At 41.3% G+C, this 15876-nt stretch overlaps 1 protein-coding gene across 3 annotated transcripts; it reads left to right on the forward strand.

Moving 5' to 3' along the window:
• Positions 1 to 458: 458 nt before the first annotated feature.
• On the forward strand, positions 459 to 15691 carry plekhn1 (pleckstrin homology domain containing, family N member 1). Of its 3 annotated transcripts, none has more exons than XM_039801910.1 (16): positions 459 to 645; positions 2391 to 2481; positions 2665 to 2826; positions 3866 to 3946; positions 4467 to 4557; positions 7486 to 7619; positions 8145 to 8294; positions 9511 to 9591; positions 9709 to 9784; positions 10049 to 10194; positions 10446 to 10598; positions 11524 to 11766; positions 12358 to 12513; positions 12919 to 13173; positions 13399 to 13459; positions 14470 to 15691. In XM_039801910.1, the coding sequence occupies exons 1-16, from the start codon at positions 572 to 574 to the stop codon at positions 14652 to 14654; spliced, it is 2139 nt and encodes a 712-aa protein (XP_039657844.1). In that variant the 5' UTR covers positions 459 to 571; the 3' UTR covers positions 14655 to 15691. The 3 variants fall into 3 exon arrangements, with proteins under 3 accessions (XP_039657844.1, XP_039657845.1, XP_039657846.1); XM_039801911.1 differs by having other exon boundaries at positions 12922 to 13173; XM_039801912.1 differs by having other exon boundaries at positions 2394 to 2481.
• Positions 15692 to 15876: the final 185 nt, after the last annotated feature.

The following is a 15876-nucleotide window of genomic DNA, read 5'->3' on the forward strand; positions in this document are numbered from 1 at the left end:
TACATAGACTACTTAAGTGTGCAGGCATTTTTCATGTCTAGGCATGCCAGTGGAAGCACCCATCTTCCTTTTGATTGACACTCACCATCCAGTGTGTTAAGTGACCACTGATTGCAGTGGTGACCCAACAATATAGCTCCATATGGCTCCTGGAAGGTGTGAAATGGCACACTTCTCCCTGAACCCCATGTCTTTGTTGTTGGGATTGAATTAACAGACAATGAGGCAACTCACAGAAGGTGCGAGTCCAACTGGTTATTCACCACACACACACACACACACACACACACACACACACACACACACACACAGCGCACAACACACACACACACACACACACACACACACACACACACACACACACACACACACACAGCCTGTGAAACAGCCCCAAACTCCACCCCTCTTAGCAGACACACTCTCACCGGCCTGATTATACAGCCCTCACCCTGCCCACTTCTCTCAGTACAAGTCTAACTGCAGCAAGAAGCGCACTCTTGGATTACACTCATCTATCACAGGAGTACAGTTTGTCTTCAGAGCAGCTCCAAGCCCCACAGAGCACGGCAGCATGGGGAGCAGCATGTCATGTGTCCCCCAGCACAACTTCAGATTCTCCAGCAAGAGTTTCATACGCAGAAACAGGTAAGAAAAGAACAACTTGTCCAGGTATTCTTACTGTACTTGTGTCAGTGGGTCATCCCATCGGCTGCCGTTTCTTATTTTAGACTCTGCGTTTCAGCTGGAAGGAATTCTTGGTTTTTCTCAGGGTTTGAGCACTGGGGTTAAACAGAGGTTGTTAAATTAGTGAGTCCAGGGTCAGGATCGTATGGTAATACAGGACAGTCCCGGAGTCGTGCCTGAGCGGTGCCCGTCTGGCCAACAGTGTAAATGATCCAGTTACCATTTGCCTCCTCTTTGCATCTAATCTGCCAGCTGTTAGTGAATCTAGTTTCCCTCCAAAATCAGGACCTGACCCCATTCATTATCATGATCACATGTGAGCAATTATAGTTAATAGCTGATAACATCTGGTGTATGACACCTGATATATAAGTTAATAGCTTGTAGTGATCTGACCTGAAGGCTTTGAACATGAATACAGGGGCTGACTGACATTGGTTGTAGGTGTTCTAGTTTTCTTTAATCCTCCAGGATTATATGCCTGGGCTTGTCACCTTTGGTACAGCCCACTCTGCTGGACCACCACATCTGATTCTAATTAGCCTCTGCTCCAGTCTTCTTCTCTGTGCTCTGATGATTCAGGGTCTGGTTTTGTCAAATGTGCCATGTAGCTCTTGGTTTTCAAATAAAAACAGAGGCATAGCAACCCCCCAAAAATACGTGTTTCTGAAACCCAACGGCTTATGCTTGAACATTGATACACCTTCAAAGTTGGGTCGATTGCATAGACAATACGTTCAGTGTTCCAGTTTCCTGTGTACCCAACTAACTCTTTGTGTTGGTGTATAAGGCCAGGCTCAGGTATTCCCCACAGAGAAGAGGAATGAGTAGTGGTTGAATGCCTCAGCAGTGACTTGTTGGGTATGCACATCCGCTACCTGTCTTATCTACATTCATCTTTACTTTGCAACTGTGGATTGCATCAGTGTGCATGGTTTTCATATTTTTCTTTGTGCATGAATACCTTGTAAAACATGAATGTAGTGGAATAGCATCACTCACAACAACACTAATCAATGATTGTTGCAGGACATGGATTTCCTGATTAGTCAGACCTTGATTCCCACCATGGAAACAAAAGCCTGCGTTGTTGCTCTGAGGACACTGGCACATACAGCATATGTGCAGATAAACAGATTAACTACAGGCTTAGATTGTAAAAGCAGTACCCCAGCCTTATCATTGCAGTTAGGGAGCCTCCTCACAAAGATGTGACACTAATGGTAACAGATGAGGGTCATGCAAAACAAAGAAGGACATTGAATGCTGATTTTCCTATGCATATTCTCGCTATCAGAAACACAAGACCTGATTGTTCTTATCATTTAAATGGCTGGCATTGATGGAGCGAAGACAAAGGGCCTCCGGTCAATTTATATGACATGAGACACAAATCATGATTCAAAGTCATTAATCTGCTGTGAATTTTTTTAATCTCTGTCAGTGATTCAAGATTTAGTGTGGAACTTGATTACTATGGGAAAAAAAGTAAAAACAGAGAAATAAGTCACAGAACCTGAATTTAAAATGCAACTGTTGTTTTTAGGTCAACTCTCCATCTGACAACAGTAGACGACAGTGAACTCCCATAAACAGGAAATATTCCTTGTTGACACTGCTTTAAATGAACTGAATAGCAAACATAGAATATATGCTGAACATTGGAGAGTGAGTGGTAACACATGGTTTTCCTCTCTCTTTGGCAGCAGTCGCCTGTTTCGTAAGAATTACCCCCAAGAGGGACAGGAGAAGTCCAACAGCATCATCAATATCCTGTGCACTGTCACCCCCAGAAAGGTAAGAAAATCCATCAGTTGGCAGATGGTCATAGCATAAAATTTAAACATCTGCGTACCAAACAAAACTGCTATATCTATATCTATATAAGTGCCTATAAATGTCAACCTGCGTGTGATTTTAACAGCAGGTCTAACTGGCTTATTCATGTCTAAACTTCACCAACATTATGACCGGTTGCAGGAAATGTCCCATAAAGATCTGCAGAAGATCGACAACATAAAATGGGATCCTCCATTCCCTTATGACCCGGCCAGTGGCTGGAAGAAGAGCAGCATCAATGTGAAGAATTACGGACGAATGATTCACAGCTCCAAAGTTCGTTTCCGCTTCCTCCACTGCCAGGTGAGTGGAACGAAATGACTTTTTAATGACTATATGTTGAAATATCAGGAAAGCAACTTTAGAAAAAAACAAAACTAACGCTGCACAATCCTTATTGTGGTTAATGAGGTCAATGACCAAGCCTACAATGACACATCATGACAATCATCTGTGTGAAGCCAATAGGAGTGTCAAAACAAAACCGGTGGAGAGCAACAGGATGGTGCTCTGCGGCCACCAAACAAACTGAAACTCGCTGCTGGTATAGAAGTGGTGGCTGGCTGTGAATAATCCAATCTGTTCTCCACAAAGCGGACCGCAGTCTGTGTTTGGACATGCTCGCCTTTGCTGTAGTTGTGAAACATTTCTGAGATAAAACCTCAGGGTAGAGAGAGTTCCTCTGATCCCAGAGACTGATAGAGGATGCACCGGCTCCACACTATGGGAACTGCAATTTGTCAGAGCTGTGACACAATAGCTGTCTAAAATGAAAAAGATTGATTGAATAAATGTCGTCACGATGGCAAAAGAACACATTGTATTATAACAGAATATACTATCAGACAGGAAGGAAATTACTAATGAAGCCATACATGAGTCATTAAAGAAAGAGAGGATTACTGTAAAAAAAGTCGCATTTTGTGGTGAGAACATTCCCTGTTGGTGCTTGAATCACAAGACCAAGATGTTCTAATATAAAATAAATAATCAGACATTACCCCCTTGCAGGGATTTAAGGAATAATTAATCTCATATCTCATTCTGCATATGAGACAAACATCAGAACAGACAATAGAGTAAAATATGGGCTTCCAGACATGTGCCTATGTGCATGCAGTTTCATTTAATCAACACCAAACCAGCTGATTTTACCAATTAGTTTTCTAATTAAAAGTGTGACAATCTGTAAAAATCAGCTGCTGAACTGTATGTGAGTATTTATAATACTGTAAAACAGGGATTGTAGTTTTCTTGCAAGACATTCATTCTCACAAACACGACTCATTTTATCATCTGTATCTCTAACTGTTTCACCTTTTAACTTCAATTATCTATGCAGGATGTACATGACTGCTACCTGGATCTCTTCCAGACGCACCTTCATTTTGTCTCCAACAACACAACCGGACTGACATACCAGGTGAGTTTTTAAAAATGTTTTTAACACAGGTAATATTATCACAATCCTACCTTCAAATCCATTGTTCAGCAGTATCAGCTAATATCTCAGGGTTGATTGTTATAGTTTTAATATGTCATCATACCTTTTGACACGTACCCTGTAAACCAGCTTTGTGTTGGTAAACAGAAAGTATGATGATGCTTCTTTACCTGTCTCATAAAGCATTATGAGCCCTAAATTATCATTTTACTGTCTGTTGAGAATTAAACCCCATGTCAAAAAGGGACAGCTAAGCACCTGCATACAGTATTAGTCAGAATATAGATGACGGCAAATGTCAGGCAGACATGAATACATCATCAACTAACAAGGCTGACCTCAGCGTTAAGGTGATTCAATTCTTTGTTACAATTTAGAGCTTAACAGTTGTCTCAAATAGAGCAAGGGAGATGTTGTAGAAACTGCTTTTTGTGTGAATGAGAAAATGTTTCTTCTGTCCAAAGAATGGTGATCAAGCTTTTTGTTGTTTTGTGTGCAGGGAACTCTTCCATTGAAAGAACTCACCATCTGCAACCTGCAACAGAACTGCAACCACAGCCAGCCCCAGGAATTCGCCTTTCAAATTAACGGTAAGTTTGACTTTACTAAAAAGGACACAAGTGGGTGTTGGCACCAAGCCCTGGAAAGTTGTAATTATCAGTTTTTTTGTTTTATTGGTTGTGTTGAATTTAGCAAATTAATCACTCAGACTGGATCCAGCTAATCCAGCAGAGGCTGACTTCAAAATTCAATAAAAGGAAGACAGAGGATAAAATAGAGTTGGAGCTAAAGTCCTGGTCTTTTTGCTCATATTTCTTTCAATTTAATGCTTCTAATCTGTCACTATTTTAACCCCTGCTGGTGGTTGGCTATGTTTGTCCTTCTAATCAGTTATGGATCAAAGTAAAAATTATTCTCACTTATAAAACCAGAAAGAAACCACACACTATTTTCAAGCTGCAGCATTTCCTATGTTGTCACATTCCAGTGATTCAAAGGTGCCCGCTTCACCTCCATTCAACCCCTAGACTAACTAGAGCTGGGCCCCCTTCACCCTTGGTCAGGAGGCCAAACCAGCCTTAAAAGCCCCGCTTGTTAGACAACAGGTGCACTTCAGTCAGCCCAGCTGTCGTGCAGAAAAGCCAAGCTACCGCTCTTAGCCTTGTCACTGCATATAATCTATGGCACATTCCTAAAACTGCTCAGGTTAATGCCATGTGTAAATGCCACTTAGCTTTTAAACTGAATTAACAAAACCAATCTGAAACGTGACTTTTTTTCATTAAGTAAAAATAAGCTGCTGTAGTGACTAGAGGGCTTTGGTCCTTGCCTGGGAAACAACAAAATTTGAAGTCAGGGATTAAGGTAAAATTACTCATAAAAATCCCAGTCATGAAGCGTGTAAGATTTCTGTGTTTATATTTCTTCACCCTTAATATCTTACTGAAATCTGAACACATCTCTGCTGTCATAATATTGACACACTTTGGTGTTGCTTTCTCATATTTGACTTTGCAATTTCCCGGATCAAGCTTGTTATTTTGTGGTATTGTATTACAGTTGTTTTCATTGTTCAGTGTGACGCTTATTATTTAGCTTAAAGGATGCATCACTGACAGGAAACATGCAAAGGAAGCATGACCAAATTCTGAGTCAAGTGAAAGATCTCATGTAGAGAGGAAATCTCTACATGAGATGCGTCTTCCTCTCACTGAGCTGAGAATATGAATCAGCTTTAGTTGTGTTAGTGAGTTAGAGAGTGACGAAGTAAACGCAGCATGAGAAAGTCTGTAAAAATTCCCGGAAGCCTTCCCATGGTTTGAGTTAATGTGGCTGTGAAAGTATAATGATAGTTAATTACTTTTAACAAAAGTTAATGACCTCTGTAAACTTACTGAAAGTTTGAATGAGAGAGTCTCATTATGTGCTCTGAGTCCCAAGACTTTTCACATAACTTAATTGCCTGAAATGTGGAAAAGCATAACTTTTCAAAGCATAACTTTTCAAGGGAGTCAAGGTCTACAATTAAGAGCTGGGATCAAGAGAAAGTCAACAGATGAGTCCAGAGTGGCAGCTTATTAAGGAGCGGTCAGCAGTCTATGGTTCCAGACAATTACAGTACAAAGCAATAGGGTTCGAATGAAACAATCTTTGCTGGTTATCTCTGGTATGTGTGGGACTGATAGAGGAGGATTCCAGCTCTTTTCATCCCAGGTCCTGTTCATTCCTCCTGTGTAAGCAGTTTGTGGGAGGCAGAGTCTGCTCTGATTTTTTAATGCCAAACGAAGCAGGTCAAGGGGGATCTTCCGCGAGAGGTCTTACATGTGGTTTTCCGTATTAAACGTGTTAACATTTATTCAATAGCATTCACTATATTGTTATCCTGTTCTTTATTGTGTGAATGCTGTTTCAAATCCTCATCCACTTCAACATTTTTCACCTCCTTCATACTTTCACCTACAGATGCCAAACAACCTTTAAACCATTCACAAAAACATCAGCTATTAGGCTATATCTCAGCAGTTTGATATCTTTTATAGTTTTTGTGAAATCACTGTTTAATTTTAGTGTTCATTTCAGGATTTTTCTGCATTTATAATGGGTGTGTATCTACCTTTTTTTACAACCTGGACCCCATTTCCCCATGCATTTGCTTCTAATAGACTGATCTGACCAAAAATCTTTGAATTTGGTCCAGTAATGAGCGGGATCGCAGTGACGGGCCGGCGCGAAACAAGCTTCAATGTAACTTAATGGGACAATTGTGTAGTCTTGCTTTTTTTTGGCTACTGACCCGCTCAGATTGTTACTAAAAGTGTCTGACAACATTATCGATCTCAGGACGTGACTTTTTGTCCGAAGACAGCGGTGTGGGGAATGGAACGCAACTCGAGAAAAAGGCGTTCAGGATGTCTGTTGTTTCGGAGAGGGCTACAGAAATCATAGGCTCCTGTTATATAAAAGTTTGTCAGTGCCATGGCTCAATATTTAAATGGTTTCGACAATGTGGATGAGGCTCAAATAATTACGGGCCATCCAATTATAATGACCTCATCCACATTGTCGAAATCTTTTAAATATTGAGCCATGGCACTGACAAACGTTTAGATAACAGGAGCCAATGATTTCTGTAGCCTACTCTGAAACAACAGACATCCTGAACGCCTTTTTCTCAAGTCGTGTTCCTCTCGCCACACCGCTGTCTTCGGAAAAAAAGTCACATCCTGAGATTGATAATGTTATCAGACACTTTTGTCACACACACACACACACACACACACACACACACACACACACACACACACACACACACACACACACACACACACACACACACACACACACACACACACACACACACACACACACACACACTTGTTTGTTCTATGCAATGGATATGTCTGATAAAAATACAAAGTATTTATATTTTCAGCCTTTTTAGTCAATTTAAAGGGCTCAGAAAAAGAAGCCTTGGTGACACGTTCCCTTTTTGAACTTGTGACCTTTGCACCTCCCAGGTGTCAGCCTTAACCCCATCATCGTCTACTGTGCCAAACAAGAAGAAATGGACCTATGGTTTGGCCTGCTGAAAGAAAACATTGAGGCCAATGGGGGCACACCAATTGCACCCGAAAACTTCACCAGAGTGAAAGTAAGTTTAACAACACTTTTTTGATGATACCTTGCTCCAAATAGCCTTTGTTACATTGTATCAGGCTGCATTACAGAAAATGGGCTCTTTCATTTTTTTTTTTCTAATTCAAACAAGCACTTGAGTGTGGTCATCTTTTAATCCACCTGGTGGATTAGCCAGGAAAAGGCTTTGGCTTTAACCACTTCTGATAAAAACAGGGAGTGTGTAGATTTCATGAGTCAAGTAGATCACTGCTGGCTCTCCCTGAGGCCTGGATACTAGGGAGCGGCATTGACCACATCACAGCCTATATTAAACGAACCCTCACATCTGCAAAGGGCTAAAGTGCTGACTCCACACCCACAGATGGGGAAATGGCTGATGAAACACATGACCCTAGATGTGTCAAGACAGAAGAAAACTGAACTGATGATGCTTTTATAAGCCTATAGCTTAGGAGCTTTAACAATGTTTAAATTTGCTGTAGGGCAGAGCACTGTTCATATTTACTTTGCTGATGATTCTCCCGTGCACCTATCATAGCTAAACCAGGACGAGACTTCTGAGGGCAGAGAGGAACTGAGGAACTCCATAAACAGAGAGCCCATCTACGAGTGGGAGGGCTCTCAGCGGGACAGCCTTGGCACCATCACCTATGTCACTAAAGTCCGACTGCAGCACCTGCCATGTCAGGTAAGACATCACTACTGCTTATCAAGAGTGAATCACTATGACCAGTCACACAGAAGTAAAACAAGCTATCTCTGCTGTTGTCTGGAAATATACACAAATATATACTCTGGGAATTTTTCACATGATGAATAAAAGCAGGATAACATCAGTTCTAAATCCCGGTGACTCACATAGTTTTAAAAATTGTGCAACACACACATTACGTCAATACAATGAAAGGAGTCAGTGGAAAGGGTGTAGTCCATATTTTGGAAAATGGTACCTCTCCTGCTGATTTAACACAATTTTCTTTATTTTCCTGTCAAGGTGTAAGACCGTGTCAGACACCTGCAACCAACTGTTTTATTTGACTCAATATGACTGAACCGAATCACAAATAAATAATGCTGATAGCAGCCAATAAAAACAGTAGTCATGACACGGCTTGCATGGATATCAGTAATTAATTCACTGTGGGAAACAGCGGCAGCCCTATTGAAGTGTGTGAGATTTAGGGCCTGGGTGTGTGAGAGGCATTTGCCCAGCTCACGCAGTGACTCGACTCACCTCACAGCTGGAATGTCAGCTGTCTGTCCAGACACACCCTCCCAGAGGGAGAGGAAACATAAACTCTCAGTCTGCCGCACCTTTAAATGCCCCACTAACTGGTTTGAGTGAAGATCTTACTGGGATTCAAACTGTGCCTCTCAACAGAGGATTAAAGGATAATACAGTTTTTTTTTATTTCTTTTTTTTATAAATGTTTGCACCAGGTCTCACGGTTGCCTCTCAGCTTTGTGTTATTCATAGTCTTATCTTTACACAGTCAGAATAACTGGAGTTATCAGGGCTTGTTTTCTTAACTTCAGAATAAAGTATTTGGTGCCATTCCTTCTTGAACAATATCAAAACGTGAAAACATTCCAGAGGTAGATCAATTACTTTAAATTCGCTTTGCTTTAGGTTTCACTTTTACTTTATTGTGCCAGACTTGATAATTTTCCTTTCACCTTGCACACAAATGAGAAATTGACTTCTCCACAAGGAAATAAACCCTCGTTGCCTTAAAAATGTTAACATGTATCGTTGTCTACCTATTGTCGTAGGATGACTTTTGACACCATAAAGTCAAGAATGATTTAATGGTGAAAAAAGTATGTAGGGAAAAATGACTGTATTGAAACAAGTACACGCACAAACACAAAGATAATGAGTGGCTGTAATCTTGTGTGCACAGGAACAGAGTGACAGACTGCTGGTAATGTACCCATCTACGCTGATCATCCTATCAGAGGAGAATGATAGGCTCTTCTACAAGGTACTATTGACCTAGTAAACTGACCTTTTACTAAATTAATCATATCCTGGGTGTGTGCATACAGTTTATTAAGTGTTTGCATGAAAGATTTGTGTTAAAGAGTCATTATGATTACAGGGAAAACTTCCACTCAACATGTTTACTGTGACCACACCCTGCCAAGACGTGAAGCCCAACACCTTTATGATCGAAGGTAAATATACTGAATCAGTGAGCTGCTCTACTGCAGTGTCTTTAGCACACTGGCTTTTGAAAAGACATGTTAAGGGGATTTAACTGAGTGTACATTCTTATGCATGTTTAACGCTAAGTGGCCTTTTCCATATATCTGCTAGCGTCACAGTGTAACCATGAATGAGCTGGTTTTATCCCCAGTGAATGACAATCTGACTATAGCACATTCCAGTGAGAGAACGGACCGAATGACAGGCTTTGTCCCCGCCAACTCTCTTCCCAGGGAAGCTGATCAACCCCATAGTGGTGTCGTGTCTAGATAGGGCCGAGTTCTGCGACTGGATCCAGCATTTCAAGAGTGCTGACGTGCCCGTTCTCAGCCCCCCACCCCCTGTGTATGACATCATCTACACCCCGACGAACAGAGAGGTAAGGCCCGCCATCCTTCCTTTCAACAATTACACTACTCAAGTATGAAGACAAGTGATAAAGACAGATATCATGGCCCTGCCTCTTTTGTAAATGTACATTCAACATGAATATGATTTATGATTTACAAATATTACTGATACTACGTCAACAGTCCAATAGAAGTTAAATAAAAGAAAAAAGTTGGTTCTTTGTCAAATATTGTATTTTTATAAAAAATGTCCTATTAATAGTTGTCCTATTATCTCTAGGCTCCACAGTTTGATAGGTGGAGTGGAAACAGCCATGGACGCACTGATTCCCTTAAGTTCAGTCAGTCACCGAGTGAATGTGGGCCCCACAACCTTCACTTACCCATTCATAATGACAATCCTCTCTCCCCAGGATACTCCGAACCCCTCTGTGTAAGTCAGCTGTGTGCTTCTTCTTAAGTTCAAGTGTTCTTGAACTAATAAACTGAAGCAAGCACACCAACACTACAATATTTGCACAGATATAAATGTGGTTAGTAGTTAGTTATATATTGCTAAAGAAAACCTTGTGTTTGTTCTGGTGGAGCTGAGCAGCAACACCTTTCTTTTAAAAAGTTAATTATTAAGGGAGGTCTGGAGACCAAACCACTCCTCCTGTTACAAAGGATCAGGTGACGATCCCCAGGCCTTCCATTAAAAACAATCAAAACAGCCAGTAATCTTTCCCATAAATGGCAACTTTTGGATGTAGGGAGGGAGTCCCTTGGCACATGTTGATTCAGCAGTGAAAAGTTTGTTTGTATAGTTCAGTCTCTTTAAGAAGTACTGAAGCACTTATTATCAGTACTTTTGACCAAACTTCCCCGGCCTACTGCCCATCCAATGGACCTTTTTCACAGCAGACAGTTTGACTTGTCATAGTAGGAAAAGCATAGCTGAAATTGATAAGCTTAACGATGGCTCAATTCCATCAAGTGTCCCAGTAAGCTATTCCAGTGAGTCAGCATGCACAATACCAGGGCCTCTCCTAAGTGGAATGCAGCCATCAGTAATGGTTTTGAATACACCTGTGCTTTTCCTACTATGACATGTCAACATGTCTGCCGTGAAAAAGGTCTATTAGCTTAAAGTGGAAAGGGCTCAGTGCCCAGAAGATTGTTGTTCAGCTCCTGACCTGAACCACTGCTCTCCCAAATAAATTCACATTCAGGCGACTGTGTTTACTAAAAACACAAAATGATGAATAAAACTAATGCTGTAGAGAGGAGAAACAGTTTATAATACCTGATGCCACCTGTGTTGAAAAGCCACAAGTCTTGGCTGACTTGTGCCCTGGGTGTGTTTGTTGTCCCTACAGTACAGCTCCAGTCGTCCCTCCTCGACGGAGACGACCCGCCTGGGCAGCAGGACCAACAGCGTGTCTTCCCACACCAGGCCCGAGCGCGACCTACGACCTTTGTCACTGCGCTACTCTTCCCCTCAGCGCAGCTCCTACCTCCAGCCTGTTGAGAGCTCAGTGAGGTCTCAGGTCTACAGCACACCCTACTCTGCCCTGCATCGTGCCAGCCCACAGCGGCTGGAGAAAGCCCCGCTTGTCAAGGTAATTCAGTCTGGCATCTAACTTGATAACTAAATATTTCCCCGGAGGCTGTTGACTTATTTTACATGTCATGAGATCAGTAACTAAAATAGACACACTAAGCAGTCCGCTTAGAGGGGTCATGTATATGGTGTTAACAAATAGGGTAATAGAAGCATTAGTGCAGAATTGAGGTTGAAAGATTGATCTTTTTGATGGTGCTTGGGGGAAAAAGAGAAAGCTCTACTACAGCTCATAAACCAAACTTAAGCCACCAAACAGAAAACATTTACTATACTTGATGGGGTATCCCTACATTACTATAGCAGTTAGGAGTTCAGTTTTTATACACAACACTGACAGCTGAAAGCAGATTTGTAAGACAACAGATTGCTGTCACACCAGCCCTGCTGCAGATCATGACTAGCATTGGTCCAAAATCTATATTTGGTAATCTGATCCTACAGTGTGGGTTATTATGATGTGACTCATGATTGCATTCTGTGAGAGAGAAAGACAGATTGCGACAGAAAGACGGAGGGGAAATTGGCAATTGATTTTCCTGTCATTGCTTGGTATTTTAAACTAACTGTTTGAATCTTTTGTGATCAGTCCAACAGCTGGAGCACCCCTCAGACATCCCTGAACTACTCCCTAAACGCCCCCCAGCGCCACTCGGACATGTGTGCCCCAAGACAGCCTTTGTCGCCCCTGTACGATGAGCCCTGCAGCCCTGAAATCTACTCCCTGAATGAGGCCAGGCCAGTGGTAAGTGGGTCAACGATACTGGATCCATAGGTTCAATTTACACCTGTGCAGCCTGTCTGATATCAAGCAGTGCACCACACACACACACACATACACACACACGTTAAGTAAAAAAATACTTTCTTATTTTTTTACTTAGCTTAAGCCGTTAATGCAGAGACTTGGAGCAAGTGTGAGGGGGCTTATTCACATGCATGTAAGATTTAATCATTGCTAAATCTAAATCTATTAATCACTTGTTTTACTATTCTTGGTTAAATCTCCTCAAACCAGCTCAGTTACCTTTGATTATATGGAAAAACAGTGAACTTGAACAGTGAAATTATCCTGAATGTTAACCATCTAAACTCCTGTTTTACATGTTTATAGCTTCCCTACTTTGACACATGCCCCTTTGTTCTTTAGCAGCAGAGCTGGCAAGAGCCAATTGAGCAGCACCACCGCCACCATCAGGAGCAGGGCCCCCAGCTCCTACCCTCCTCCTTCCAGCTCCGCACCCCTCCCATGGGCAGGCGCTGCAGGAGAAGCCTGGTCCTGACCAACCCCCAGGGTCAGGCCCTGGGCCTGGAGATAGAGACTCCTCAAAGCCAAGCAGAGCAGAGAGCCGAGGCTGTGTCGAGGCTAAAGCTGCTGCCTGCACCAGGCCAAATGCAAGAGCAGGTGAGAAACACAGAGATACTCATCTCCCAGGACACTCTGGTTTCTGGAATGCTGTGGTACAAAGTGCAACAGTAATGCACTGTATGATAGCAGTGTGCGTCTTGTTCTGCAGGAGATATTTGAACAGGTGCCACAGATGAAACCGATATTTTTGGGAACATGAGAAAATGTTTGTCATAGCTGATTATGGGAAGTAACTTTCTTTTGTTTTCACATCTTTTATAGATTGTCCTCCCGTCGAGCTCTGTGAGGAACACCTCTCAGGTGCCTTACGGCTACTCACCAGGTAAGAACTCAAGGCATGCAATCATAAACCTGACAAACATTCCTCTGTTTATGTATAGTGTGCCTGTGTGTGTAGTATGTTAACTACGTATGTTATATAACAGTTTATAATAGGGCTCGAGTGAAGTGAAAATAAATTAATAAATGGCGGCATGCGATTAATGCGATTAAAAACGCAGCCCTTAATCGCATAGCGATTAATGCGTTAATGCTGACAGCTCCAGTTTATAATAAGTGGTTATATGCTTCCAATCATTCCAATAAAGATTTTTTTTTAAAAGTAGATTTCTATTGAAAAACAATGGGCACTGTTGCAAGACACAGCTATAAAACTGCGGCATCATATTTCCTCACAAGTGTGAGTTATGAAAGTCCTCACTAGCAGCCGCCTTCCTAAATACTACCAAGGACAAAGAACTTTGCTCACACTCCATTAAACCTTAAATTGAACACTGCATGCACTTTGGATTGATTGAACTCTTGGGTCTTTCAGCAGGTAGACAGAAGGCTAAATGCTACTTTATTGAAGTGCCAATGAAATGGAGCTTAGTGCAGCTCTAAATGCCATTTATGCAGATGTCCCATGTGGGGGAAAGCCCAGTGTAAGAGAACACTGTTTCACAGACAGGCTTTACTCCTGCATTGTGATTGACAGCACACAACTGTGCAGGGTCAAACATGTATCTACAGGCTCTTTTATCACAACTGAAAATGTGACTAGAATTGACCTGGTAATTGCATTTCACTGTGATTCACAGCTTAAATCTAACATGCTAATTATTTAATCTGACAGGTTGCATGTTTCTACACAATTAGAGTACATGAATAACAAATGAAGGTGGTGTAGTATTGGCATGTTACACTACCGGTTTTACAGTAAGACTATATGTTGGTACAAGGCCAATCACACCATACTATGTTGGGACTGTGTCCAAGTTTATTCAGTCAGGGCAAAGTTTGTCTTTCATTGTTTGAAACTAAAAGCCTGGGAATCTTCTCTCGCTCCTATAGATCAGCATTCGTACCTTGAACCCACAGAACCAGATGACCAGGAAATGGACTATGACAACATTTGGGAGTATGACTGTGATACTGGAATGATTCAGCCAACGTCTGGAATTTCGACACACTGGACAGGATTAGAATTTGGGGCCAGAGGCCTTGGTGCCATGGCAACCCAGCAGAGATGGTCATAAAACAAAACAATAGCCCGGCACTTGTCTGGACGTGTGCAAACACCAGATCTCTATCACTGGGATAATAAAAAGCAAACTAGCACAGCCTGTGTTGCTCCTGCTGCATACGGTATTCCCCATCAAATCCTATGAACTGCATTGTTAGAGGTTGGGTAGTCAACCAGAGGAATAATGAGTGCAGGAATGAAGAGGAACGGGCTAACGAACTGTCTGATATGTAGCAGTCAAGAGAGAATACAGCAGAGAGGATATACAGTGTAGCTTACATGTTACTTTTTATGTATTATATAATTGCACTACAGGTTTCAAATGTAGTGCAAGAACCTCCCGTTTTTTAAATATTTAAAGTATTTTCTAACATGCTGTCCAGTTTCCTTATTGTTCTGTATTTCTTTTTACTTTATTTAAAGCTATAAAAAGCATTCCATCAGAGCTTGTTATAGTAAAGGATGTATATTTTTGTAAATGTTGTAGATTATTATTTTATTACGCTACATTATTAAGGCAAGTAGATGTGGCTTCAATTGACTGCCTTAAGGTGCTAATGTTACTAGCACTACAGTACTGTAGTGATACCAGTGGCTTAATTTTTCATTTTTGTTTGAGGTGTTTATTTATATTTGGAAATAAAACTGCAAAAATTAATCAAGTTTATCTCTATTTTGTTGTATTCTAATTCTACTCTTAAAGTAGAAGTGGCTGTAGGCAATCATTTTTATAATGTCAATGTATCAAATAACAATGTGAAGATCCCGAGAATTATTAGTTGGGCTTGGTATCGTTTCAAAAACCTTCGATATCGATACCGTGACTTTGATACCAGTTCCTGAATGATACTTTTTCGATACTAATTTTGTAAAATCCATTTAAACAAAACGAAATTACAACATTACGGTACAAATCTTTTTTTTTTTCAACTCCTTTAAACCTATTTCACACACACTGTAGTTAAGCCTCCAAAGATACAACACACGTGTGTGTGTAACTTAGAAAAACACGAAGTTTGGTACCCTGCCCTAATTAAAACCTGAATGTGACACTCTGCTGCAGGCTGTCGTTTTTAGCAAAAAAGCTCCAGATGTCCACTGTACACTACCTACAGAGTAAGCGACTATCTGGTGAACATAGTGAAGCATTTAGCAGCTAAAGAGACATATACACACACACATATACATATATATATATATACACACGCACACATATATACACACACACACACACA

Source organism: Perca fluviatilis, chromosome 5 (genome assembly GCF_010015445.1).
Source record: "Perca fluviatilis chromosome 5, GENO_Pfluv_1.0, whole genome shotgun sequence".
Taxonomy (NCBI): domain Eukaryota; kingdom Metazoa; phylum Chordata; class Actinopteri; order Perciformes; family Percidae; genus Perca; species Perca fluviatilis.